This window comes from Neolamprologus brichardi, chromosome 23 (genome assembly GCF_056152115.1).
Source record: "Neolamprologus brichardi isolate AB-2024 chromosome 23, ASM5615211v1, whole genome shotgun sequence".
Lineage (NCBI taxonomy): Eukaryota > Metazoa > Chordata > Actinopteri > Cichliformes > Cichlidae > Neolamprologus > Neolamprologus brichardi.
The window spans coordinates 5,447,501-5,475,250 of NC_142125.1; the positions used below are offsets into that span (position 1 = coordinate 5,447,501).

Here is a 27,750-nt window from a genome sequence, read left to right on the forward strand (position 1 = left end):
TTCAGTCCACAGATCTACCAACATATAGAATAATAGATTACCATGTACTTTCAAAATGATGAAGACGAATAGTCACTTCACACTATTACAACCAGCAGTTACTATAAGAAAGTGTGAGTTTTACTTAAATACAGAAGTGCTGAAGACCAAAACTTGTGGGATGTCTGAAAGAAAACATAGTATCATAGTTAACGCAAATAGACCACAACGCTAACACTCTCCACCCAAGAGTGGTCCACACACCAACTGAGCAGCGCTTCACTAGCTTATATACTGCTTGGTGGCTGACTGCTGAATGAAGCCACCTGTGCACTGTCTCGTCAGGAGAGATGGATGAGATATGACACACCCACGCAGCACGCTGACCTGCTAAAGCAGTAACATTATATTATGATTTAAGTGATGTGGTACTGCTTATACTGCCTAAAGTACTTTCAAACAGTACTTGTAAGCCCATTTCCTGGTGACCTGAAATATGGTTTTGACTTATTGTGAACAGTCATCTAATAGGATTTTAAGGGTGTATCCATAAAAACTCAATATTCAGATAGACTACACATTTTTGTATATTTTTAATCTAAACAACAAGGCAAAGTAACAGACATAGAAAATTCTGCATATTCTGTCTTTTACATGAGCTATCCATTTAAGAATAATAAAGGCCTGTATTCAATACTATTTAGCTTTTGATATGATATGATTACACATTTATTGGGGAGAATATGTACCTGACTCAAATGATCAGTTACTTCTCAATTTCATTTACTATTTTTTTTTGTTTCAGGTTTTAGAAAAGTAATCAACCAAAACAAAAATTTGTGAAACATAGCATATTTTTTTTTTTACCATCACTCTACACTTGCTACTCTGAAGGTCTATTTTAAACCTTCAGTCTTTCTACTCATTTATCTGTTTATGTATGTGAAGTAATGCGTTCATCCATCCCATTCTCTTCTTTGGCTTGCGTATGATTTTAATTTGTTTTAAATATTAAAGTTTCCTCTATTTTTGCCCATTATCTATACATGTATGTATATGTATGTATATATATATATATATATATATATATATATATATATATATATATATATATATATATATGTAATGCAGATTGTTCTATGATTCATTTGAACTTCTTATCTCAGTCTTGTGTAACTGGTTGAAATGTTCCTGCATCTATCAATGTGCCTGCAATTTGCAGAAAGCAGAGATTACTATCATAAACCATTTCCTCTGCATGATTGTGTAAAATCTCAGTATTTTACACGCAAATTTCTTTGAGGTGCTATTACATGTTTTACTCTTTTTTTTTCTTTGATGTAAAAGCGCTTGAACAGTTGCACCTTTTCTCAGACGGTTTAAAATGTAACAATGGATACTGCATTAAATGTGGTGAGAATCAACTACTTTCAGAAGGCTTATGTTGAGGCAGGAAAATCCTTTTGCAGCACATAGTGCTCAAAGCAAAAGGGCATGCACATTTCAGTCATTGGCTCTTCTGCTAAGCATTAACAACAAAACAGGGAGACCTATATGATGTAGCATATTTTCGACTTGCTACATAGTCATAAAGAGAAAATTATGCAAATGATTTGTGCGCAAGATGATTTATCCTTAGTGAACCAAGTCATTTTTCATCTTGTAGGTATGCTGTGGCAACCTACAGAATGAAAATGTGCCCAAATGCTGACTATGCTAAAGTGATCACTTTTCTGGTGCATTATCTTTTTGTGGCTTCTTATCATTTTATCGCCACTGTACTCCAATCAGTGAAAAATAACTATGCAGAAAAGAAGCCTTTCTGCAACCATCACTGTGATGAAGAGAGATATGCTGTGAAACGTTTGTCATAGAGCTCCCCAGCAATGTAATGAGCTGGGGATGATAAAAGATAAACAAGCAGTCGTGCACAAACTTTCAGAATTTTGATGGTGGTTAAAACCTACTTTACACCGCTTTCACTACCAGCCAGTATGAGAAAGAATCCCCTGAAAATTAGGTGACTAGGAAACTACAGCACTGCAAGAAGCAAAGAGTCAAAGCAAGCAGAAATAAATTGACAGCTCTTTAGAATTCATGCATCAGGTATCAGGCATGCAGTGTCCAGGTTCCTGTTTTCAGAAAAGATTCGAACGTTAAGATGGGCAGGAGGAACGCATAAGGAAAAAAGAGAAAGAAAGAAATATACAGGGCAGACGTGAATTGAAAACACTGTCAAAAGCACACTCATAGACTGTTTACATTGTTGTAGCTTATGTTCTGTGAAATTAGTGCAGGTATGAAGGGTTTCTGAAAGGTTTCTCCAAACCATTTAAGCAATTGAAATAATTTTGGACTTTTTTTCTTTTTAATGTTTCTAGACATATTTGTATCCGCTATAAGAGGTGCATTCCAGGCAGTCCAGGTAGGTATGTTACTGGTTATCTTTCAAGGGTACTTAGATGGAAAGTGGTAGAACAGGTACTCAGATTTGTACTTTAGTCACAAATATTTCGTTTTTGGGTTTGTTTGTTTTTGGTGTTATTGTTGTTTTATATTTTTTGTTTTGTTTTTTAAATTTGAATAACCTTCATTGCACATTAGCAAATACATTTGTTCTGGCTTATTATTCCTTATGCAAAGTGTAAAATTATGTTTTGCATGAACAGAATGTTTTCAGACGACGACATAAGTTAAAGTTTTATTTAGATATTTCCGTAGCCCTACATTTTAATATCACTGCTATATACTGCACAGTGATTTCTATAGTAAATACCTCATTTGAACAAATATATTTCCTCCTGTGGCATTCCATCAGAACAAAGCAGAAAATCAATTAAACATCAGACATCAGTTCAAATGTAAGCGAAAACATCCCTCTCCTTTCATCTCAAAGAGCGTCCTGTCAAAGTTTCTGGCCTCTTTGAGTCCATTCTTTAACCTCATGGGATCTGGCGTCCACATATGTGGACATCACATTTTGGGTTGTCTAGACCAAAATATAAAGTTTTACTGGTATCTACGAGGACATTTTACTACCACTGTTCTATCGAAATTTAAGATGAATGTCCTCATATGTGGATCTCATCTTTCTTAGACACAAATATTAGGTAAAAAACAAAAAAACAACAATAACAAAAAAACCCTATCTAATTCTTTTTACATTCATCAGGTCTCAATCAGCCCAAATAGCAAAGAGAACTTGCAAAAAAATGCATGCCATGAAAGAGTTCGGGTCTAAGGGGGTTAAACTGCTGCCATCTTGTGGTTACATTTGGCTATTGTGCTTATGAGCAGGATTAAATCTGCTTCACTACAGCCAGGGATCTTGTAATAATAACTATAAAGAGTAATAATAATGATAATAATAGTATGTAGCAATTATTTAACTAATAGTATTGCTATTCAGAGGCTCTGATGACATTAGAAACTGCTGGGATTTTGTTTGTTTGTTTGTTTGTTTGTTTGTTTTACAGGAATAGACCAGACCGCGTGTAAACTCATAACCTATTCACCAGCTCCGTGCTCCAATTCAACAAACCCTCAGCTGCCCATTGTTCTTTCTGTCTACTTTGATTTCTGAGGTAAGAAAGCTGCTTTTCGTTGCTCTGACCTCAGTGGGTGCGTCCTGTTCTGTAGGTGGTGCTTCAGCACCCTCTAGTGGGTGAGAAAGGTAATGCATGAAGCGTTTACCAATAAAAAAAATTAATGCATGGCTACAAAGACTTTACATAACTTTCTCTGGCATTTTTGACATATTAATACATGGATGGATGGATATTAATGTTTTTTTTTAATTAATATGCGTCTTTCCTGTGAGCCAGTATTAAAATAAAAAATATGTATATAGTATGCATTTTGTGTACATTTTCTTTGATATATATATTTTCACACACAGATATTTTATTTATATTAAAGCATATTTTTAAACATGTCCCCATGTCTATGGTATAATCAATTTAAGATCATTTATGTGCATATGCAGTGATCTACTGCTCTAGCCTAATCTGCATTACACTTTATGGCAGGAAGAAACTGGAGGATCAGAATCAGAATACTTTTATAATCCCTAAGGAAACTATGTGCGTTACAGTTGCTCCAAGACAGTAACAATAAGAGACTAAACTAATTAAATAATACAATTTATTGCAAAGTTTACACATTTAAGAAATAGCACTAATATACAGAAAGCACTCAATTATAAATACCAAGAATATTACAAATTTGTGATATAAATGAATGACTTTTAACTCTAACCTGTGAACTTTGTCATTTGTTATTTTACTGTAGAGTGTGTGCAAAACTAGATGGAGTGAGATACACAACGATTCATTTAGTCATAATGTATACTAGTAGTTAGGGCCATAAATATTTTGACCTCATGCCCATGTGAACTTCGATTTGAACTTCAGCAGATCATCTTGACTATGTCTAGATTCCTAATGCATTGAGTTGCTGATGGCTGATTAGATGTTTGCATAAATGAATAGTTGAACAATTGTGCTCAGTGAGTGTACGTGTTCATAAAGTGTGTTAAAAGAGGAAAAACCTGATGGTGGCTCTAAAGGCAAGCTGAAATGATCACCAAATACATTCTCAGTGTTACTTAGGTCATATGAGACATCATGGATATACAAAGTGTTGGATGTGTTTATTTGAACAGCCAGTGTACTGTACCTCATATCAGGTCATTTAATGATATATCATCAAATGAACTATGTAACCTGAGTAATTTTTTTTCAGATCCCAACCTGATGTCTCCATTTAACAATGTGCTTTTGTGATTCTGTCCCTGTTTGTTTCACTTGTAATGCATGCTTTAGCTTACATGTTTGACATCGAGTTTACAATGTATTTCCTGATTTTTGTTCATATATCTAGGAAATATATTGTTCACATTGACTTAAAATATGCTGCATAATCATGTAAGATATGTTTTGTTTGCATTGCTATTAAGAAAATAAGACATCAAAGAAAAAAAGTTTATTGTCTCATTAAATGTTACAAACAAGCATAACATCATGGGTTCTCTTTGAATCTACTCTAACAGAAAGGCAAAGCAATAATTGATTATTACTGTTTTTAAGAACATGAAATGCAGTATCAGTATATTAGGTCACAATGATATCTTGTCTGTTAGGCAGTCTCAGTTCAGTGGAATCAGTCTAAATATTGATATCTCAGTCATCAGATGTCTTAGCGATCTGAGGTTTAAATGTATTATGACTTTCACTTATGTTTTAGTACGCAATCAATCCAGTCTCTGTATTCAGGTATCATCATATAACCGTAGGTGTTTTGATGGCTGCCAGACACCACCCCATACGCCTTTCCACATTCACAGACTAACGGGCCACCAGAGTCTCCCTGGAAGTACAAGCACAGTATGTAGTTATTGTGATCATAAGTGAACAATGAGCTAATTATCAATGCTGATCAATGCTCTTTTTTCTTTTTTGTTATAAGATGCAAAATCTACTTACGTTGCTTGGTCCAGTTGTACCTTTAGAGCAGTACTTTTTTTCCTTAGCACAAAACTTAGTGTCAGTCAGCTTCACATTGACTTCCCGGAGTACATCAGATGCTTTGCCATTCTCTGTTTTTCCCCAGCCAAGGACTGCACATGATTTTGGGACATCGTCACGGCCTGCGAGAGCAATAGATGTCACATTCTTGTTGAACTCAGCCTTGGGATGCAACTTCAAGAAAACGAGAAATAAGAAAATTTTAGTATCAATATATACAGTATATAGATTAACAGCTGTTTGTTGATGACTGAGCTTTTCCCAATATAATAAATGAAAGTTGATTATAGCTCAAATTAATAATAATCATTTTGTTAAATACAATTATTTTGGTCTTTATTTACCTTAAGAAGCATTATGTCATTTTTGGAAGACATTTTGTCGTAGCCTTCGTGTGGAAAAGCATTTGTCTCATCCACAGTCACTATCTGTACACTTCTGCGATTTTTGTAATCATGAAGTCCCAGAAATACTTTGTACGATCTGAAAAAATAGGGGAAAAATATCTTGAAACAATAAAAATAATAATTTTTAGTATTGACAAAAGAAAAGATAAATCCTTCATGAAACCTATATCGCAGTCAAAGGTTGTGGCTGGAAGTTGTGTAACTTTAGCATTATTGTGATAACACAATTTACTTGGCCGCATAATTCATTTTAGATAAACATGAGTGGGTTAAACTCACCTGGCTTCGCAGTGGGCAGCAGTCATCACAAAATGCTCATTTACAAGGAAGCCATCACAGTATGTTGTATTACCATTTGACTTTTTCAGCTCCAAAAATACCATGTAGGGCCTGCTATGTGGTGCAACTTCACGGCCACCCACGATTTCTCCTGTATGAACTGGAGAGAAAAAGGTTTTCATATTCTATGCATCAAAATCTTAACTTCATAGACTCCGTTTTGACTTTGTATAAACGTTTGTGCTATGAAAAGAGCCTTACCTTGATCATGAAGAGTTAGCACGAGTATCAGTGCTGCCAGGCTACAGTGGGTAAACATGGTGAGATCAAAGTCAAGGTGAGTTACTGAAGAGCAATGGGGCACTTCACTGACACTTCAGGCTTTAAATGCTTCCTTGTAATAAAGGAGGAAGTGTTTGTGTTTTTGTACATGCAAATGATGGGGTGTCAAACCACATTTATAAAGAGATCATCTCTGACACCTCCAGAAGCTGAAAAAAAAAGTAGCTCATTAGTCTTAGTTGGAGTCTTTAAGCAGGCTTAATAGTAATATAGTTCTAACAAGGGTCACATTATGCATTGTTATAGATTCAAAATCTTTCAATAAAGCTTAAAATAAATCAAATCAAACAAAACAAAAAGGTGAATATAACATTTTTGTGGATGAGATATTGTGAGACAGGCTTTGCTATAAATTGGTCCAAGATTCAAGTATATGACTTGATAGAGTCAACTCACAGTACAAACTCCATGAACAATGTTAAAGAAAGAAGACATTTTATAACGTTTTCAATTTATAGCAAGAATGTTAAAACCATGGGGTAAAATGTTTTTTGGGGTTCATGATGAAAGAAAAATTTAAAAGAAAATTAAGAAGCTGATTAACTTAATATACTTTAAGAGTGACAACAGTGTGAAAAGTTATTGTTTGTTAGCATGATGTGTTAGCTGGAAAGCTATGACTGTTGCAAGAATTTGTGCACATGGCTTCAAGAAAGCATCTTCACCATATTCAGTGAGAACGCCTGACAGATTACTTGGAAACAAACTATTTTCAGAATGTTGGGGGCGCGTGAAACAGGAAACCAGCTGACATGTAGCGCCAGTTACAGGTCAAGTCATCTGTCACTTTGTATTTTTGTAATACTTTAGAAGTTGGGCTGGTGTTTGACACTTACTTCATACCCTTCCTATTACCACTAACATAACCACTATACAAAATGTTTAAAAAAAAACTCAAAGTAAAGCCTGTAGATAGATACCCATGTAGTTTGGGTATCTGACTATATGCCTACTGGACACCTCCACTGTGAAGTATTTCTTGTGTGTCCAACTCGGTCAAAGCAAAGCAATCGTGACCTGAAAAATACCTTATCTTCCAAAAACGATGAAGCCAATGTTATATCATGTTATACAGCAATGTAGAAGTAGCAGGATAAATTCTTAAGTATACAGTGTTTTACTCAGACAGCCCTTCGCGGTATAATATGATAAGCCAGTTGTACAATCACAAAGGGCGTGTTTAGTTTGTATTACGATGATGAAAAAAAGACATCAAGAACAAAGTGCAACAGTTTATTGTCTAATTATGTGTTACAAACACGTATAGCATCGTCATCATTGTAATCAGCCTGAATATTAATATCTCAGTCATTAGATCTCTTGATAGTGATTAAGTGTTTCCCCTATGTTTCAGTATACAATCAATTCAGTCTCTATATAAGTATCTTAGTATAAGAGTGGACTGATAGATAATTTGGGTTTGGCCTACTGGCAGACACCACCCATGCGCCTTTGCAGCTTCACAGACTAATGGGGCACCAGAGTCTCCCTGAAGTGCAAGCACAGAATGTAGTTTTGGAATTCTTAAATATATAAAATTAGAATCTATAAAATTACACAGGTGTATAAAATCAGTAACCTCAACAATTTAATTTCTGCGCTTCCTGCTCACTTGCTTGCCAATAATTTGCTGACTCAACTGCAGAGTTTCTCCTCTTGCATAAACCTCAGCACAAAAACTCAATTATCAAATCACTTCTTTTTCATGGTGAATTTGAAAACAAAAACTCACATGTAGAAATTTATCAAATGTTGTGGTTTTCGCCATCACTCTGAGACAGGATGTTTCAAATTTTAGGGACAAACATAAGTTTGTAGGATTATAATATAATCCAAATATGCAGGACTGCAGTTCTACATACAGTGGGGCAAAAAAGTATTTAGTCAGCCACCGATTGTGCAAGTTCCCCCACTTAAAATGATGACAGAGGTCAGTAATTTGCACCAGAGGTACACTTCAACTGTGAGAGACAGAATGTGAAAAAAAAATCCATGAATTCACATGGTAGGATTTGTAAAGAATTTATTCGTAAATCAGGGTGGAAAATAAGTATTTGGTCAATAACAAAAATACAACTCAGTACTTTGTAACATAACCTTTGTTGGCAATAACAGAGGTCAAACGTTTACTATAGGTCTTTACCAGGTTTGCACACACAGTAGCTGGTATTTTGGCCCATTCCTCCATGCAGATCTTCTCAAGAGCAGTGATGTTTTGGGGCTGTCGCCGAGCAACACAGACTTTCAACTCCCACCACAGATTTTCTATGGGGTTGAGGTCTGGAGACTGGCTAGGCCACTCCAGGACTTTCAAATGCTTCTTACGGAGCCACTCCTTTGTTGCCCGGGCGGTGTGTTTTGGATCATTGTCATGTTGGAAGACCCAGCCTCGTTTCATCTTCAAAGTTCTCACTGATGGAAGGAGGTTTTGGCTCAAAATCTCACGATACTTGGCCCCATTCATTCTGTCCTTAACACGGATCAGTCGTCCTGTCCCCTTGGCAGAAAAACAGCCCCATAGCATGATGTTTCCACCCCCATGCTTCACAGTAGGTATGGTGTTCTTGGGATGCAACTCAGTATTCTTCTTCCTCCAAACACGTCGAGTTGAGTTTATACCAAAAAGTTCTACTTTGGTTTCATCTGACCACATGACATTCTCCCAATCCTCTGCTGTATCATCCATGTGCTCTCTGGCAAACTTCAGACGGGCCTGGACATGCACTGGCTTCAGCAGCGGAACACGTCTGGCACTGCGGGATTTGATTCCCTGCCGTTGTAGTGTGTTACTGATGGTGACCTTTGTTACTTTGGTCCCAGCTCTCTGCAGGTCATTCACCAGGTCCCCCCGTGTGGTTCTGGGATCTTTGCTCACCGTTCTCATGATCATTTTGACCCCACGGGATGAGATCTTGCGTGGAGCCCCAGATCGAGGGAGATTATCAGTGGTCTTGTATGTCTTCCATTTTCTGATGATTGCTCCCACAGTTGATTTTTTCACACCAAGCTGCTTGCCTATTGTAGATTCACTCTTCCCAGTCTGGTGCAGGTCTACAATTCTTTTCCTGGTGTCCTTCGAAAGCTCTTTGGTCTTGGCCATGGCGGAGTTTGGAGTCTGACTGGTTGAGGCTGTGGACAGGTGTCTTTTATACAGATGATGAGGTCAAACAGGTGCCATTCATACAGGTAACGAGTGGGGGACAGAAAAGCTTCTTACAGAAGACATTACAGGTCTGTGAGAGCCAGGGATTTTCCTTGTTTGAGGTGACCAAATACTTATTTTCCACCCTGATTTACGAATAAATTCTTTACAAATCCTACCATGTGAATTCATGGATTTTTTTTTCACATTCTGTCTCTCACAGTTGAAGTGTACCTCTGGTGCAAATTACTGACCTCTGTCATCATTTTAAGTGGGGGAACTTGCACAATCTGTGGCTGACTAAATACTTTTTTGCCCCACTGTATTTATTTAATATGAAGGACATATTCTGGTCAAAAATCACAGTAGTACTGGAGGCCATCCAGAGTAAATGTGTTTCTATGATTTTTTTGGGGCCAAGTATAATAACAAGTTAAGTCAAGTCAAGTGGCTTTAGTGTCATTCCAACCATGAGCCGTGGCACAGTACACAGTGAAATTACACAACGTCCCTCCAAGACCATAGTGCTACATATGACCAGTGTTGGGAAGGTTACTTTTAAAATGTATTCCATTACAGAATACAGAATACATGCCCCAAAATGTATTCTGTAACGTATTCCGTTATGTTACTCAATGAGAGTAACGTATTCTGAATACTTTGGATTACTTAATATATTATCATGCCGTTTACAACTACATGAATGTACTATTGCTGTGATTTATTACTGTTACTGAAGGTCCGCGGCTCGAACCGTAGTAAAGGGACCTCTGGCTAATACGGTGGGTTCTGTGTCGGGCTTGTAGCCGAAAACTAGCTTTACTTTGTTGTCTGGGTCAACTTTGCTAGCGAGAGACAGAGAGAGGCGTTGAATGGCTGCTCCAACGGAACTTATTGTTTTTGGAAGAAAACACGAACACGGTGTACAGTCGAGTCTTAATAGCTTACTTACAACTGGGCTCGTCAGGCTCTCTTCTTGGCTGCAGTGGTTATTATTATATTTACATGCTTCCAGCTCCCTTTTTTGCTCGATGACAGCTTGTACTTTTCCTTTTTCTCCCTCCCTCGCTCACAGACACATAACGTGTATGACAGTCCATTCTCCCTGCAGCACGGACTACACTGCCTATGATGCTACATTCTTTAGAGCTATACCTGTAGCATTCTGCCTATTAGCTTAGCACAACAACAACAAAAAGGCCTCTCTCACCCAGGAAACACGCAGAGAGAGAGCGTCACCCTGTAACCATGGCAACCGTAACGCTGCCACCTGGAACAACAGAACATAGCTGTCAAACAAAACCCAAACAGTCCTGACCCGCCACAATATGAAGCAGGAAAGTACCGCCGTGTAATCCATTTATTTCAACAAAGTAACTGTATTCTAAATACCACCTTTTTAAACGGTAACTGTAACGGAATACAGTTACTCATATTTTGTATTTTAAATACGTAACGGCGGTACATGTGTTCCGTTACTCCCCAACACTGGCCGTGGCACAGTACACAGTGAAATTACACAACGTCCCTCCAAGACCATAGTGCTACATATGACCTACAACAATCAACACAGGACTACATAAAGTGCAACAATTGCAAAAAACCCCAAAAACAAAACAAAGACAGTGCAACACCAGCCAGCCACAACAGAATAACTTCAGTTTTATCTTAATTTTTAAGCAGACTCAAAGACAAGAGAAGGAAACCATCATGGGGCTGAAAAATCAACATAAACTTATCAGAAAGGTAGCAAAAATTTTAGCAGGGACCAAGTCTGGCACATTTCTTAAAAGAAGGAACGTCCTGGCTATAAAGCTCTGTGTATGGTGTTTTACTGTGTAGAGAAATGCAGCTACTCTACAGTATGTTTGCTAACATGTGGTTGGACAATAACTGTTTAAATGAAGCACAAACAGTGTATTCAATTTACATATAGCTCCATATATTAATGCGCTTGTACTTAGAAGCATCTTTTCACAAGTGGTTTCCACCATGTATATTGCGAAATGTATAAATTATCATTATAAATAAATCATTATAAATAACATTTGTATTTTTGATGGCTCACTCAGTGAGTCATTTCAACTTTGTTCTGGTTTGGTCACATATCTGTGAATGTTCTAGCATCTCTCATCCTGTTTGTAATTATCAGGAAGTATAGATTTCTATCATAGTTTCCTCTGACTGACTTGTGAAACTGCAGTGTATCCGCCATGGTTCGGTATGTCTGAGTCTTTCAAAAATCATCTGTTTTAAGTCTTCAGTCATCATAGCAGTAAAAATCCCCTAATTTCCCCTAATTATGTCACTCCTTATATGGGTTAGTTTTTAGAGAATACCTGTAAATCAGTGTAGTGATGAATACCTGCAATATTTGGTCAAATGTTTTGGGCCAGACTTTTTAATCTTTGAATTCATCTCTCTTTCTAATGGCACAGGTGTATAACATCAATAACCTAGTCAAATTTTGGTCTTCTCAGATAGCCCACAAACAACTGTGAGTGATTTTTTTCTTGCAAAGTAGAAGAATTTGGGAACCACAGCAGCACAGCCACAAAGTGACAGACCACATAAAGTTATAGAGATGCAGAGTGCTGAGGTACATTGTGCAGCACAAGTCACAAACTATTTGCTGACGCAAAAACTGCAGAGTACTAATCCTCCTCTGGCATTAACATCAGGACAGAAACTGTGCTCAGTGAACTTACAGGTGGCCCAGTAATTTTACCATCATAGAATATGTATGAACCACATGCTACACATACACATACTGGCAGATGAACCATATACAAATATTGAATATTTAATATAATTTAGAAATTTACAACAGTGACCCTTAAAAATTACAGTTTTGTAAAAGTAAGTGAATGACAGAAACAAGAAACAAATTAGTAAAATATTTGAATTTAGAGAAACTCTGTGACAAATGACAGGAAACAAACAACTCAACATTTCAATCATAAAAAAAGAAAGAAAAAGCCTGGTGTCAACCTGTGAAAAGTTAATACACGGTGGAAACGAAGGGCTTTCAGAGGTGTGGAAAAGGTTTTCCCAAGTCTTTTTATACGGAGGTATCGCCCTCTGGTGGCTATTTAAAAGAACGGAGGATTAAGGGTTAAGAAGCTGAGTTTTTAACTTTCGTAACTTAGGTCATCAGTAGGAGGACAGCGGTCCGATTTTGACGGGCTGTGAGCAACGTTTCCAGTATTTACGGTAGCGTTATTGTAATCGCAGCTTTTTTCATTGGCTTTACGGTAGTCACTGTACATCTATAGGAAACACACAGACCAGTAGCATGCAGTATAACTCATTCAACGTGACCCCCCTTACCCAATCAAATAGTTTATTGAGCAAAGTTGCGATTTCCTGTGTAAACCGAAAACTCCTTATCAATTTTCCTATCAATTGTCACTGGGTTCTCATCAGCTCTGTTTTGAGAGTCTCCACCACTGCTAAGCAGCGATAAAGAAATTATATTAATGCAAATCAATTGAATACTGTGAGTCAAGTGTTTGTGCGTGTTTGTTACGTTATTTCCCCTCTTTTTGTGATCAGTGTTGGAATCATTACTCAAAAAAGTCATTATTACACAGAACCACCACAAAGCCTATATTCCAGTGAAAATTCCGGACCTGATTTTGAACCATCCACTGTCTTAATTCTAACATGGTGTAAAAGTTTGTGCCATGAAAAGAGCTTGCCATGGTCATGAGCACAAGTATCAATCCTGCCATGTTACAGTGCGTAGATATAGTGAGGTCAAAGTCAAAGTAAGTTACAGTCAGGCAACTTTTTTCATCTGTGGGACACTGATAGGTTTGTAGCTTAAACCTATTCGCTGGAATGTTGAAGACGATATAATTACACAGCAAAGCAATACACGAGTAGGCAAAGTTCTTCATGTTTCTCGTGCACGGGAGAGAACCGGACAAACGCCGTTCCTTCGCTTGACCCCAGTTGCTCTCGTCCGCTCCCCCGTAACACTGCTCTTTTATTGAGGTTACATGAATATGCATAGGTTCATTAACATACGACGTCTACATACAAACAAAGAGTAGCCTACCTTGCCTGTGCGGTGTGTGTGTGTGGGGTCAGAGTGTGACCCCATAAATGACTTCCCTAAACCTACTGGTCTGGAAAGTCCAGCAGTTCATGTAAACAAAAGGCACTTAGACTAAAACAGATATAACTACGTTAATCCTACCATAAAACAATAAGAGAAGGTACGACCTCTCCCATGCTCCCAGAGTGTGGGTGTGGATGCCAGAACACTCTGGAATGCGCACAAAGCCTTTGCAGACTATTAAGGATCACACATCCTATCACTACACAATCGATTATACACCTCTACCAATCTAAAACTAATTATAAAACTCTAAGCATATATAAGTAGATATTTCTAAGCATAAATGACAATCAACATTACAAAACCTAACAGACACTTCACTGACATTTCAGCCTTTAAATGCATCCTGATCACAGAGCTAGAAGGAGGGATTTGTGTTGTTTGCATATGCAAAAATTAAAAAAAAAAAAAATCAACAACAACAAAAAAAATTAACTAACTGAAATTAGGAATTAGGAATGTCTGTAGCTATATAGTCAAACAACACCTGTCAAGTAAAGCAAAGTACAATTGAATAGATTTCAGTAATGCTACTTTAATAATATTTTACAATGATACTTTCCTAACGATTTGCACAATGAGCTGCATGGTACTCTAATAAGTTTTGCATTTAACATTTTTTAAAAAGCTTTCGAGTAATTTGTAATTTGTTTTCAAATAAAGTGACGTCTTCAGATTTTTGCATCTTGTCTCCTCATAATTGTCTGTGAAAACTGTGAAAGGGTCTGGAGAAGCCGTGGAGAATATTATGCTGCCTCTAACATCGTTCAGCGTTACTGGCTTGGTGGTGGGTCAGTGATGGTCTGGGGGGTTGTAATGTATATTAATATAGATATAGCACTGGTTGTTTTGGGGTGGGGGGTTCCCATTTAGATCTGATATGTACAGTGGCCCTGAGAGGTCAAACAGACACCAGCAAATTGAAAAATGTTGCAAAAGCACACAAAACACTTTCCAAAATTCAGCAATAGTGCTGCACGTTGCCAACAGCTTTGGTTGTGTTTGATTAGGTTTGTGTATTTTGTTGAGTTATGTGAATCAGTTGAACATTGAAATGTTCTAAATTCTGTTTCCAGAAAGCACAGATCACTATGACAAACCTCTGCCTTTCCTTTCCTCTGCCTTATCGATCTAGTTTGGGGGTTTTGAGATTTTTTTATAGATGCATATATCTAAAATGAACACTGCCAAAACAAAAAAATATAGCTTTATATATGTGTGTGTATGTGTGTGTGTGATTAAAAGAGTTGTACAGGACCAGGTGCCGACATAAACAATATATGAATTTTCAGCTAGTGATGATCAGACAATGATCTGAAACACACCAGCGAGTCCACCTCTGGCTGTCTCACAAAAAAGGTGTTGGAGTGACCTAGTAAAAGTCTGGATTTAAATCGGATTGCAGTGATTTGGCATGACCTTAAATAGGCTATTCATACTATCCATCCATCCATCCATCTTCATCCGCTTTATCCGGGGCCGGGTCGCGGGGGCAGCAGCCTAAGCAAAGAGGCCCAGACCTCCCTCTCCCCAGCCACCTCCTCCAGCTCATCCGGGGGAACACCAAGGCGTTCCCAGGCCAGCCGAGAGATATAATCTCTCCAGCGTGTCCTGGGTCTGCCCCGGGGCCTCCTCCCGGTGGGACATGCCTGGAACACCTCACCCAGGAGGCGCCCAGGGGGCATCCTTACCAGATGCCCAAACCACCTCAGCTGGCTCCTTTCGATGTGGAGAAGCAGCGGCTCTACTCTGAGCCCCTCCCGGATGGCCGAACTTCTCACCCTATCTCTAAGGGAGATGCCAGCCACCCTTCGGAGGAAGCTCATTTCCGCCGCTTGTATCCGCGATCTCGTCCTTTCGGTCACTACCCACAGCTCGTGGCCATAGGTGAGGGTAGGGACGTAGATCGACCGGTAAATTGAGAGCTTCGCTTTTACACTCAGCTCCCTCTTCACCACGACGGACCGGTGCAGCGTCTGCATTACTGCAGCTGCAGCCCCAATCCGTCTGTCGATCTCCGGCTCCCTTCTCCCATCACTCGCGAACAAGACCCCGAGATACTTGAACTCCTCCACTTGGGGCAGGACCTCATCCCCGACCCGGAGTGGGCACTCCACCCTTTTCCGGCTGAGAACCATGGCCTCAGATTTGGAGGTGCTGATCCTCATTCCCGCTGCTTCACACTCGGCTGCGAACCGCTCCAGTGCGAGCTGGAGGCCCTCACCCGATGAAGCCAACAGAACCACATCATCCGCAAAAATCAGAGATGAGATCCTGAAGCCACCAAAGCGAAAGCCCTCCGCCACTTGGCTGCGCCTAGAAATCCTGTCCATAAAAATTATGAACAGAACCGGTGACAAAGGGCAGCCCTGGCGGAGCCCATCACCCACCGGGAACGAGTCCGACTTATTGCCGGCAATGCGAACCAAGCTCTTGCAACGGTTGTATAGGGATCGAATGGCCCGTAGCAATGGGCCAGACACCCCATACTCCCGCAACACCTCCCACAGGACACCCCGAGGGACACGGTCGAATGCCTTCTCCAAGTCCACAAAACACATGTAGACTGGTTGGGCAAACTCCCATGCCCCCTCAAGTATCCTCGAGAGGATGAAGAGCTGGTCCAGTGTTCCGCGACCAGGACGAAAACCGCATTGTTCCTCCTGCATCAGAGGTTCGACTAGCGGACGAACTCTCCTTTCCAGCACCCTGGCATAGACTTTCCCGGGGAGGCTGAGGAGTGTGATCCCCCTGTAGTTGGAACACACCCTCCGGTCCCCCTTCTTAAAGATGGGGACCACCACCCCGGTCTGCCAATCCACGGGTACTGCCCCTGATCTCCACGCAACATTGCAGAGGCGTGTCAGCCAGGACAGCCCTACAACGTCCAGAGCCTTCAGGAACTCGGGGCGGACCTCATCAACACCAGGGGCTCTGCCACCAAGGAGTTGTTTAACTGCCTCAGTGACCTCGCCCCCAGAAATTGGCGGGTCATTCCCCTCATCCCCAGACTCTGCTTCCTCCTTGGAAGACGCGTCAGTGGGATTAAGGAGGTCCTCGAAGTATTCCTTCCACCGCCTGACAATTTTCTCAGTCGACGTCAGCAGCGCTCCGCCAGCACTATACACAGTGCAGGTAGAGCACCGCTTTCCCCTCCTGAGACGCCTGACGGTTTGCCAGAACCTCTTCGAGGCAGTCCGAAAGTCTTTTTCCATGGCCTCTCCGAACTCCTCCCACACCCGAGTTTTTGCTTCAGCCACTGCCCGAGCCGCATTCCGCTTGGCCTGTCGATACCTGTCGGCTGCCTCCGGAGTCCCACAGGCTAACCAAGCCCGATAGGACTCCTTCTTCAGCCTGGTGGCTCCCTTCACCTCTGGTGTCCACCATTTGGTTCGGGGATTACCACCACGGCAGGCACCAACCACCTTGCGGCCGCAGCTCAATGCAGCAGCTTCGGCAATGGAGGCGCTGAACATGGTCCATTCGGACTCAATGTCCCCCGCCTCCCTCGGAATGCTGTTGAAGCTCTGCCGGAGGTGTGCGTTGAAGATCTCGCGGACTGGGGCCTCTGCTAGTCGTTCCCAGCACACCCTCACTACGCGTTTAGGTGCACCAGGTCTGTCCAGCGTCCTCCCCCGCCACCTGATCCAACTCACCACCAGGTGGTGATCAGTTGACAGCTCAGCCCCTCTCTTTACCCGAGTGTCCAGAACATATGGTCGCAGGTCTGGTGATACGATTACAAAATCGATCATCGACCTACGGCCTAGAGCGTCCTGGTGCCACGTGCACTTATGGACACTCTTATGTTCGAACAAGGTGTTCGTTATGGCCAAACTGTGATTAGCACAGAAGTCCAATAACAAAGCACCGCTCGGGTTCAGATCAGGGAGGCCGTTCCTCCCAATCACGCCCCTCCAGGTCTCGCTGTCGTTACCCACGTGAGCATTGAAGTCTCCCAGCAGGACAACAGAGTCTCCAGGTGGAGCACCTTCCAGCACCCCCCCCAGGGACTCTAAGAAGGCTGGGTACTCCGAACTGCCACTCGGCGCATAAGCGCAGATGACAGTCAGGACCCGTTCCCCGACCCTAAGGCGCAGGGAACAAACCCTCTTGTCCACCGGGAAAAACCCCAACGTACCGGCAGCAAGCCGAGGGGATATTAGAATACCCACCCCAGCCCGCCGCCTCTCACCAGGGGCAACTCCAGACTGAGACAGAGTCCAGCCCCTCTCCAGGAGACTGGTTCCAGAGCCCAAGCCGTGCGTAGAGGTGAGCCCGACTATATCTAGCCGGTACCTCTCAACCTCACGCACTAACTCAGGCTCCTTCCCCACCAGAGAGGTGACATTCCATGTCCCTATTGCCAGTCTTGGCAGCCGGAGGTCAGTCCGCCAGGGCCTCCGCTCCTGGCCGCCACCCGGCACACAATGCACCCGACCCCTATGGCGCCTCCTGCGGGTGGTGGGCCTGCGGGAGGATGGGCCCATGTCTCCTCTTCGGGCTGTGCCCGGCCGGGCCCCATGGACTAAGGCCCGGCCACCAGACGCTCGCCCTCGGGCACCCTCCCCGGGCCTGGCTCCAGGGCGGGGCCCCGGTAACCCTATCCCGGGCAGGGTAAACTGTTCCCTCTGTGTTTTTTTCATAGGGGTCTTCTGAATCGCTCTTTGTCTGGTCCCTCACCCAGGACCAATTTGCCATGGGAGACCCTACCAGGGGGCAAAAGCCCCCAGACAACATAGCCCCTGGGATCCCTGGGACACACAAACCCCTCCACCACGATAAGGTTGCGATTCACGGAGGAGAATTCTGCTATTCATACTATTCATGCAGAATTATTTATACAGTAAAATTCTTTCTCCAAGTAAGATTACTGTAATATGTGTGGTTTAAACACATATGTGTTTAAACACATAAACTGTTGTGTGAAAATGTTGTTAAATATACTAAATTATAATTTCAGATTTGATTGTGACCAATTACTATTTCATATCATTGTTCTATCAAATAAAGCAATTGTTCTGAAGATGTGGCAGGACATGTTATTTCCCACCATGCCCACAAGGGGGATTACACGGACTGTACTTAGTGCAGTTGGACCCCTTATAATCAGTTCAGCCAAGCTGGTAGTCACAGTTCAGGGCTCGATCAGATCCATAGTTAATTGCTGCTTGTGTTCCAGTCCTTGATTTTTTATGACAGAGTTATTACGAACAATTATAATTATTTCTGACTTTCCAAAACCACGTAAATACACATATTCTCCGTGCTGCATTTAATAGTAAACCCATCAACACTGTTAGGATTCTTTGTCTGCATTAAGCCTTAGGGGAAAAAAGGGAGCACATTCTAACCGATGCACACTCTGTGATTACCACCAAGTGTAGCCAGCATGTTAGTGTAGAGCCTTCACCTTAGCAATAATACATTTATTTACATTTACAGACAGAAGTGGAATGGGAGGATGAAAGGCAGAGAAAACTGGAGGCTAGAGCAGGCAACTAGTCACATCTGAGTCAAATCAAGATGATGTCTCAGATCTCTTTCTCTCTCTTTGAGATGTTTCCAGACAGACAAACAGACAAAAGAATAAGGATAATCAACAAATATCTGACTTAACTAAGATATATGGCACTAATTGGTTTCAATCCATATGTAGAAGGATAGCTTCTATAGCAGTCACTGCAGTACTCAACATTAGAAGACCTTCTTTTCTTTCTTTTGAAAGCTGGGTCATCCAGGAAAGTTGGGGCTAGGTTGGGGAGGGAGAATAGGTGGAGGAAGGAGGGGTAGAGAAGAGAAGTTGAAAGGGAGGAGAAAAAGTAAGTGAATTAAAGATTGAGGCGTGAGTGTAGAGAAGATGAAGAAAAAGTTGGAGAAGGAGGAGAAAGAAGAAATTATTCTTCTACTCGAGATGAACTATCACTCTCCTCAATCATTGTTGCTGGGACATATTTTCTTTTAGACTCTGCTCCAGATGCCACTCTTTTTCTTGATTTTCTTGTCCACAGCCATTAGCTTGAGTCTCTATCAATTTGCTGTTTGGAAGCAGATAAACAGAAAAAAGTAAGTATAATAAACAAATCTGACCAACATTTAAGAAACTGCAATGTTTCACCCATAAGTTATCCCTCCGTTATATACAACATTACAAGTGCAGAGTCTCAACTAGTTTTAAAAGGTTTGCATCAACAAAGAAAAGATCAAAGGCATATTTATACACTGGCCATTCAGTCTTGAGAATTATCAAACAAGATGTATTTAGTATTAATGGCAAAAACATGAGAAGTCGTAAAGACTGCACTAACTGCGATTCCCCAACTAACTATCATGGAAAAGCTAGATGCGGGACTGACATTGAGCGAACTACAAAAGGCCATCAACTGTCTTGCAATGAAAAGGTTACTGGAAGCGATGGCGGTGGTGCTGAGGAGCCAATTCTGCAGTACTCCGCCAATCAGGCCTGCGTGGCATGACCATGCCCAGACATCCTTAATGATAACCTACTCCAGAGTGCTGTGGACCACAGAACGGAGCAAAGGGTTATCTTCTAACAGGACAAGGAGCCCAAGCACACAGCCAAGATATAAAAAAAAGAGAGCGAGAGCGAAAGAACTTAGAGAAATTAGAGAAGGACATACACAATGAGTTAGATCCAAGAAGATTTGAGAAGTTATATTTCTATTTGTAATTATGACTGTATTCATCAAACAATTAACTGATTAAAGTGCACATTTTCTGCTCTAATTCAAGCGATTAACCAAGTATTTTCTTAACTGTTTAGGAAATACACACATTTCTATGCATAGTCCCTGATTTTCAAAGGCTCAAAAACTCAGTCTACGAAGGAGAAGTGCAGAAAGAAAATAATAAAAAAAAAGTTGTCATTTTCCAAACAGATATTGTTAGCCTTACACAGTGGAGCTAATGTTACGTATAGATGTGCATGAAGTTGGCCAATGCATGAAGTTCTCAGTTAGAGCTAAAATCTCAAGAACTTATTAATAAGAGAGTATAATCTTTGGCTCATTAAGTTATATCAAAGGCAAAGTAAGTAGTGATTTACATTTAGCAAAACGCTATACAAAAAAAAAATTGGATATTATAGAAAGATATCTCTTTGAATATACGAGGTATTGATCCAAGTGGAATGATGTTACTATGATGCATGCAAGGACCAATCACACATACATAGCTGATATTTTAAAACCAGCTGAAGATTCTTGTTTGTTTGACATTTGAGGTGTCAAGAATGAGCTGAAACTCCATTCCAAAGAAAGTTACAGTGTAACTCTCACAGAGTATTGCAGTAATGTTACTGAATTACACCATATGGTGTCTATGTTATTAATATGTTGCTATGCTTAAGCATGAAGCGTCCTCAGGCCTATTTTGGATTTTTCCTAAAAACTCTTAGTTATAGTTAACGTTCTGTTCTCCTTTAAAGAAATCTGATAATTACAAAATAACAAAAAGTGGTATCTAAAAGTAGTGTCTTTTCCGTGTCTAATCCGTCTGTTTAGATGCATTATTTAGATGGATTAGACACCGAAAACTCTGAATGATGACTCAGAAATGGAAGCGAAATTGAGAGCTGTTACTTGTCTATTTTCGTGACCTTGTAATATTACAGTGTTTAGGCATTTACGTACAGACGCAATATAAATTTGCAAAAAAAGGCTTTTCCACAACTTAACACAGACAAATGCAAAGCAGAGAGAGTTCTGTTGCACACCACATAGATTTAGGAAAAGCTGCTCTTTGTCACTTTTACAGTGTAGCTGTCCAGACGGCTCTCTGGACAAAAAAGTTTTAGACCAACCACTTGCTGACTGATTTTAGGTCCCTGATATCAGCTAATAAAAGTCTCTGAGGCAATGAATATCTTTAGTCAACTTCTGTCCTGAGCACTAGAGAAATGGGTCCAGAAATGTAAAGGATACAGAAGAAAGTGGAGTATTTATTATGATGAAGTAAAAAGAAAACAGTTAAATTTGGTGTGACACACCACATACCCACATAGTGTTTCATTATAGTGAAACGGTTTATTTTTACAGGGTGTCAAAACACTACATGCTTTTCTTCATGGCAGCTCAGCCACAGAGCTTCTTGTCTGGCACCTTGACTGCTCTGGAAAGCTTTCCAGCTGTCTCTGCACACACACACACACCTCCTCTCTGGTTCTCAGCGTCACTACAAAAAGAGGAGCGTTCATTAGTGAAATTCCCTTCACTTGGCACTTAGCCTCCCTGGCACTGCCCTTCTAGCCCGCTGCACCACTCCTCCACTTCACCAGAGCCAGACACCACACCCCTGTCACACAACCCCACCGCCCAACTGAGGCTGGGGCTACATCCGGTCGAACCTACCACTCCCCGGAGTGGGAGACAACCATCTGCGTCCCTGGCCTATGGACCACCTTGAATCTAAAGGGATGCAAAGCCAGATACCACCGGGTGATCCCTGGGTAATGGCATCCTTCATGGGGTGCAGCCACTGGAGCAGGGCCCTCTGTTTGGGTCTGCAGGATGAAAGGGAGGGAAAAGTTAGGAGTGTGGAGCAGTGGCTCCCCACAGAGAGCCTTCTTTACCAACTGCTCAGACCACTGGACCAGATCTGGGGTGCCCTTTCGGGGGAGATCGGTCAAGGGTTCACCAGCGAACCCAGGTCCGCGAACCCAGGCATTAACTGCCGATAGTAAGCAGCCAGCCCAAGGAACCTCCTTTTTGGTCTTGGGGCGAGGGCAGGATCCAATAACTTTCATTTTCTCCACCTGTGGACACATCGGCCGCACACTTCTTCGGGTTGGCTGTGAGCCCTACCTGCCTCAGGGACTCCAGGACCATGGCAACATGCTGCACATGCCCCGCCCAGGTGTCACTGTAGATGATAACATCATCCAGGTAGGCACTGCATATGCGGCCGCAGCACCTGGTCCATGAGCAGTGTTGGGAAGGTTACTTTTAAAATGTATTCCATTACAGAATACAGAATACATGCCCCAAAATGTATTCTTTAACATATTCTGTTACATTACTCAATGAGAGTAACGTATTCTGAATACTTTGGATTACTTAATATATTATCATGCTGTTTACAACTACATGAATGTACTATTGCTGTGATTTATTACTGTTACTGAAGGTCCGCGGCTCCGAACCGTAGTAAACGGACCTCTGGCTAATATGTCAGGTTCGTGTCGGGCTCGTAGCCGAAAACTAGCTTTACTTTGTTGTCTGGGTCAACTTTGCTAGCGAGAGACAGAGAGAGGAATTGAAAGGCTGCTCCAACGGAACTTATTGTTTTTGGAGGAAAACACGAACACGGTGTACATGTAGCCGCTAAACTGGTGGACCTAACTCTTAGCCACCACGTCCGTATATATACAAGCGAAAAAGGGAGTGAGTGGGTCAGCGCTCGGAGAACAGAAACTAAGCCAGCTTTAAACACACCATTTATTTTCAGGGTAAAACACAGTCGGAACCCCCAAATACAGGCTAAAATCCCCGCTACACAATAAAAATAATGGTCGCAACCCGCTAAAAGCCCTGCCGACAGGAATAACTATACACTAAAAACCAAAAATAAATAAATGTTTTTGTTTGTATGATAAAAAACTTCCCCCCCAGAGTCCTATATTCCCTCTTGTCCAGCCACACACATGCGGGCAAATGTTCCTTAGATGGAGAAGAGACAGGAGAGGAACTCCTCTTCCGGGATGGTAAAACTAGCCAGCAGCAGGCCAGGGAGGAGGCTCCCATCTTCGCCTGACGGTACGCGGCCGCACAGTCCAGCCACTCTCCGCACCTGCACACGGCCTCCCTCGCAGCCCCGCCCTGAGACAACAGACACGGGCCAGCAACGTTGTCGGCGCAGCCGCTGTTATCCTCCCCCGGCAAAGCTACGCTTAGCGCCCAACAGTGGGACAGCGATACTCACAAATGCAGGCAGAGGCGTCCCCCTGCCCTACTGTGGATTTCACGCGTTGCCTCCCACTGTTGCTTTTTTTGTCCGTCTGGACTGGATCGCCGGGTTATGCTGGCCGATCGTCGGCTATCTCGTGCCGTCCCACAGGCAGGCCGGTCTTTCTTTGCAGGTGCTGGGCTACACATGTTTTGTTTCCTGCTCCTCGTGTGTCTCTCCCCTCTCCTCTTTGTGCTCACCATCTCCCTTAAGTCCGTTTGGTGGCTGATAGGCCACCTCGGGAAACGCCCCCACCTCACAGGTGCCTACAATTGTCCGCTTAATACACAGTGGAATAAAAATGCTACACAACAACACCAAACACACACACTATAAATATGGGGATAAAATCATGCAATAGAAATATCAATAAAAACATGCAATATCACTATTACAATAAAACATGCAAATAAAATTGACACTAAACAAAATATAAAAACACAATTTTCCACTGTGTGACATCCCCCCACATTTTACCTGTGACAGTCCCTGTCACACTAGTCAAGCGTCTGTCCAGGAGAGTGGCTCGCCAACATTTGAACCTGCTGGATACTGTGGCTTTGCCATTTCCTTCTGTACACATAACACATAAAACATCAGCAATAATCTGCTACCAATCAATCAGTTCTTTCGAATGCATCCTAGAAACATTACAGCATAGATGTGAGATGCAGTCTAGTTACCACATCCAGGTAACCTGCTTTTCTTCAATTTCGTGACCACATAGCATAGCTAACGTATGGGATTATCAGACTATTGGCTCCTCTCAGCTGGGCACTGCTGGGATCCTTCCAGGCATAACCTGGTCTTCGTGCCTCTCCTAAGCACTACTGCATAGCAGCAACCCACAATCCCACAGCCAGCAACTCTTGAAGCGCAACTCCTCTGATATCCCTGTGGTTGAACACTACTCATGACTCCTCACGTGGCAACAAAGTCTTTCCTGTACACCCTTTGCTCACAATCCTCAGTGTGAGTAGCTGATTTAAACACTTGGCTTTGCATTCTATCATCTATATCTGTACTCCAGGCGCTGAACACTGCTCCCCAAACTTGTATCCTGTCGACAACGCCAAAATTAAGTAGCCGCTAAACTGGTGGACCTAACTCTTAGCCACCACGTCCGTATATATACAAGCGAAAAAGGGAGTGAGTGGGTCAGCGCTCGGAGAACAGAAACTAAGCCAGCTTTAAACACACCATTTATTTTCAGGGTAAAACACAGTCGGAACCCCCAAATACAGGCTAAAATCCCCGCTACACAATAAAAATAATGGTCGCAACCCGCTAAAAGCCCTGCCGACAGGAATAACTATACACTAAAAACCAAAAATAAATAAATGTTTTTGTTTGTATGATAAAAAACTTCCCCCCCAGAGTCCTATATTCCCTCTTGTCCAGCCACACACATGCGGGCAAATGTTCCTTAGATGGAGAAGAGACAGGAGAGGAACTCCTCTTCCGGGATGGTAAAACTAGCCAGCAGCAGGCCAGGGAGGAGGCTCCCATCTTCGCCTGACGGTACGCGGCCGCACAGTCCAGCCACTCTCCGCACCTGCACACGGCCTCCCTCGCAGCCCCGCCCTGAGACAACAGACACGGGCCAGCAACGTTGTCGGCGCAGCCGCTGTTATCCTCCCCCGGCAAAGCTACGCTTAGCGCCCAACAGTGGGACAGCGATACTCACAAATGCAGGCAGAGGCGTCCCCCTGCCCTACTGTGGATTTCACGCGTTGCCTCCCACTGTTGCTTTTTTTGTCCGTCTGGACTGGATCGCCGGGTTATGCTGGCCGATCGTCGGCTATCTCGTGCCGTCCCACAGGCAGGCCGGTCTTTCTTTGCAGGTGCTGGGCTACACATGTTTTGTTTCCTGCTCCTCGTGTGTCTCTCCCCTCTCCTCTTTGTGCTCACCATCTCCCTTAAGTCCGTTTGGTGGCTGATAGGCCACCTCGGGAAACGCCCCCACCTCACAGGTGCCTACAATTGTCCGCTTAATACACAGTGGAATAAAAATGCTACACAACAACACCAAACACACACACTATAAATATGGGGATAAAATCATGCAATAGAAATATCAATAAAAACATGCAATATCACTATTACAATAAAACATGCAAATAAAATTGACACTAAACAAAATATAAAAACACAATTTTCCACTGTGTGACATACAGTCGAGTCTTAATAGCTTACTTACAACTGGGCTCGTCAGGCACTCTTCTTGGCTGCAGTGGTTATTATTATATTTACATGCTTCCAGCTCCCGTTTTTGCTCCATGACAGCTCGTACTTTTCCTTTTCCTCCCTCCCTCGCTCACAGACACATAACGGGTATGGCAGTCCATTCTCCTGATGCTACATTCTTTAGAGCTATACCTGTAGCATTCTGCCTATTAGCTTAGCACAACAACAACAGGCGCTCTCTCACCCAGGAAACACACAGAGAGAGGGCGTTGCCCTGTAACCATGGCAACCGTAACGCTGCCACCTGGAACAACAGAACGTAGCTGTCAAACAAAACCCAAACAGTCCTGACCCGCCACAATATGAAACAGGGAAGTACCACCGTGTAATCCATTTATTTCAACAAAGTAACTGTATTCTAAATACCACCTTTTTAAACGGTAACTGTAACGGAATACAGTTACTCATATTTTGTATTTTAAATACGTAATGGCGGTACATGTATTCCGTTACTCCCCAACACTGTCCATGAGGCACTGGAAAGTAGCTGGGGCTCCAAACAAGCCAAACGTAAATCTGACGAACTGGTACAAACCGTACAGAGTGGAGAAGCCTAGATGCACCATCACTCTCCTCAACCATTGTTGCTGGGACATATTTTCTTGGACTCAGACAAGGGAATCTGCCAGTAGCCCTTGGTTAAATCCAGTGTCGTGAAAAAATAGCTGTGCCTAACCGGTTCAGAAGCTCGTCGACCCAGGGCATGGGGTAGGCATCAAACCATAACACTTGGTTCACCCTGCAGTAGTCCGCACAGAACCGTATAGACCCATCTTTTTTCACAACCAGAACTATGGGGCTACACCATGCGCTTCTATTACTCCCATTTACAGCATTTCAGCCAGTTCTTTCTGAACAATTTGCTGCTTTTGTTCAGGCAGCCTGTAGAACAGATTTAACGCCCTATAATTCGTACCGCTCTTTTAGTGCGCGAGACATGAACGATGTGGCCTGGTCAGTAGGTATCTCTTTCGGGATGCCGACTTGGAAGATTACCTGAAACGGTACCTACACCACACTCTTTGTAGAAATGGTGCACAGCGGCACTGCTTCCAGGTATCACATTGCATAAATCACCAGAACTAATACAAAGCAGTAGCCACGTGCACTCCGGTGAAACAGCCCGATGATGTCAATGCCAATGCGCTCAAACAGGACCTACATTAATGGTAGTTGGTGCAAAGGCACTTCTGGAATGACGGGCTGGTTAACCAGCTGACATTCTGGGCAGGACGTTCACCATCAGTGCACTGATACATTTTGGCATGAAACAGTGCACATGGCTTCAAAAAATCATCTTTGTAAGAATATTGTGATCACAGGAGATAACAAGAGATATACTGTGAACCTTTAATGCATAGACCATTACAATTGATAAGAGATTAACAAGAAGTCATGTACATTCATAATGACGACAGTTGTGGTTGACACTTACTAGCAGTTCTACTAAAAGTCCCTCTGGGAAAATGAGAAAACAAAAAAGAGATGACATTAAAATTCCATGTAATAAAGATGGTCTTCTGTTATGCCAGCTGCAAACATGCTAATGCATCTTTATCAGCTGAGTTTTTTATTTTTCACTCAATGAGACATACATTATCTATCTGATTCTACTTGAGCGTTGAGAGACTTGAGAGAAATGAGAGAGAAAGAAGAGGAGAAGAAGAGTAAAGAAGAGAAATGCCCTTTTCAATGATGAAGCTAAATGCAAAAAAAAGTCCCATTCATGGAGCAGATCAG

The 27,750-nt window shown here is 42.1% G+C and overlaps 1 protein-coding gene across 1 annotated transcript; it reads right to left on the reverse strand.

The window, feature by feature from the left end:
• Positions 1-4,966: 4,966 nt before the first annotated feature.
• Positions 4,967-6,527, reverse strand: LOC102779201 (mast cell protease 8-like). Its single transcript, XM_006800395.3, has 5 exons — positions 6,452-6,527; positions 6,191-6,350; positions 5,849-5,987; positions 5,463-5,678; positions 4,967-5,346 (listed from the first exon to the last, which is right to left on the reverse strand). The coding sequence occupies exons 1-5, from the start codon at positions 6,507-6,509 to the stop codon at positions 5,209-5,211; spliced, it is 711 nt and encodes a 236-aa protein (XP_006800458.2). The 5' UTR covers positions 6,510-6,527; the 3' UTR covers positions 4,967-5,208.
• Between the last annotated feature and the right edge of the window lie 21,223 nt (positions 6,528-27,750).

What these genes read in the sequence shown, in the direction of transcription:
- LOC102779201 (XM_006800395.3), bottom strand. Translation starts at nt 6,509, where the DNA reads ATGTTTACCCACTGTAGCCTGGCAGCACTGATACTCGTGCTAACTCTT. An exon ending in ATGACATAATGCTTCTTAAG is followed by an intron (nt 5,679 to 5,848) that starts GTAAATAAAGAC and finishes GTTTTCTTGAAG; the next exon opens with TTGCATCCCAAGGCTGAGTT. An exon ending in GTACAACTGGACCAAGCAAC is followed by an intron (nt 5,347 to 5,462) that starts GTAAGTAGATTT and finishes TTGTACTTCCAG; the next exon opens with GGAGACTCTGGTGGCCCGTT.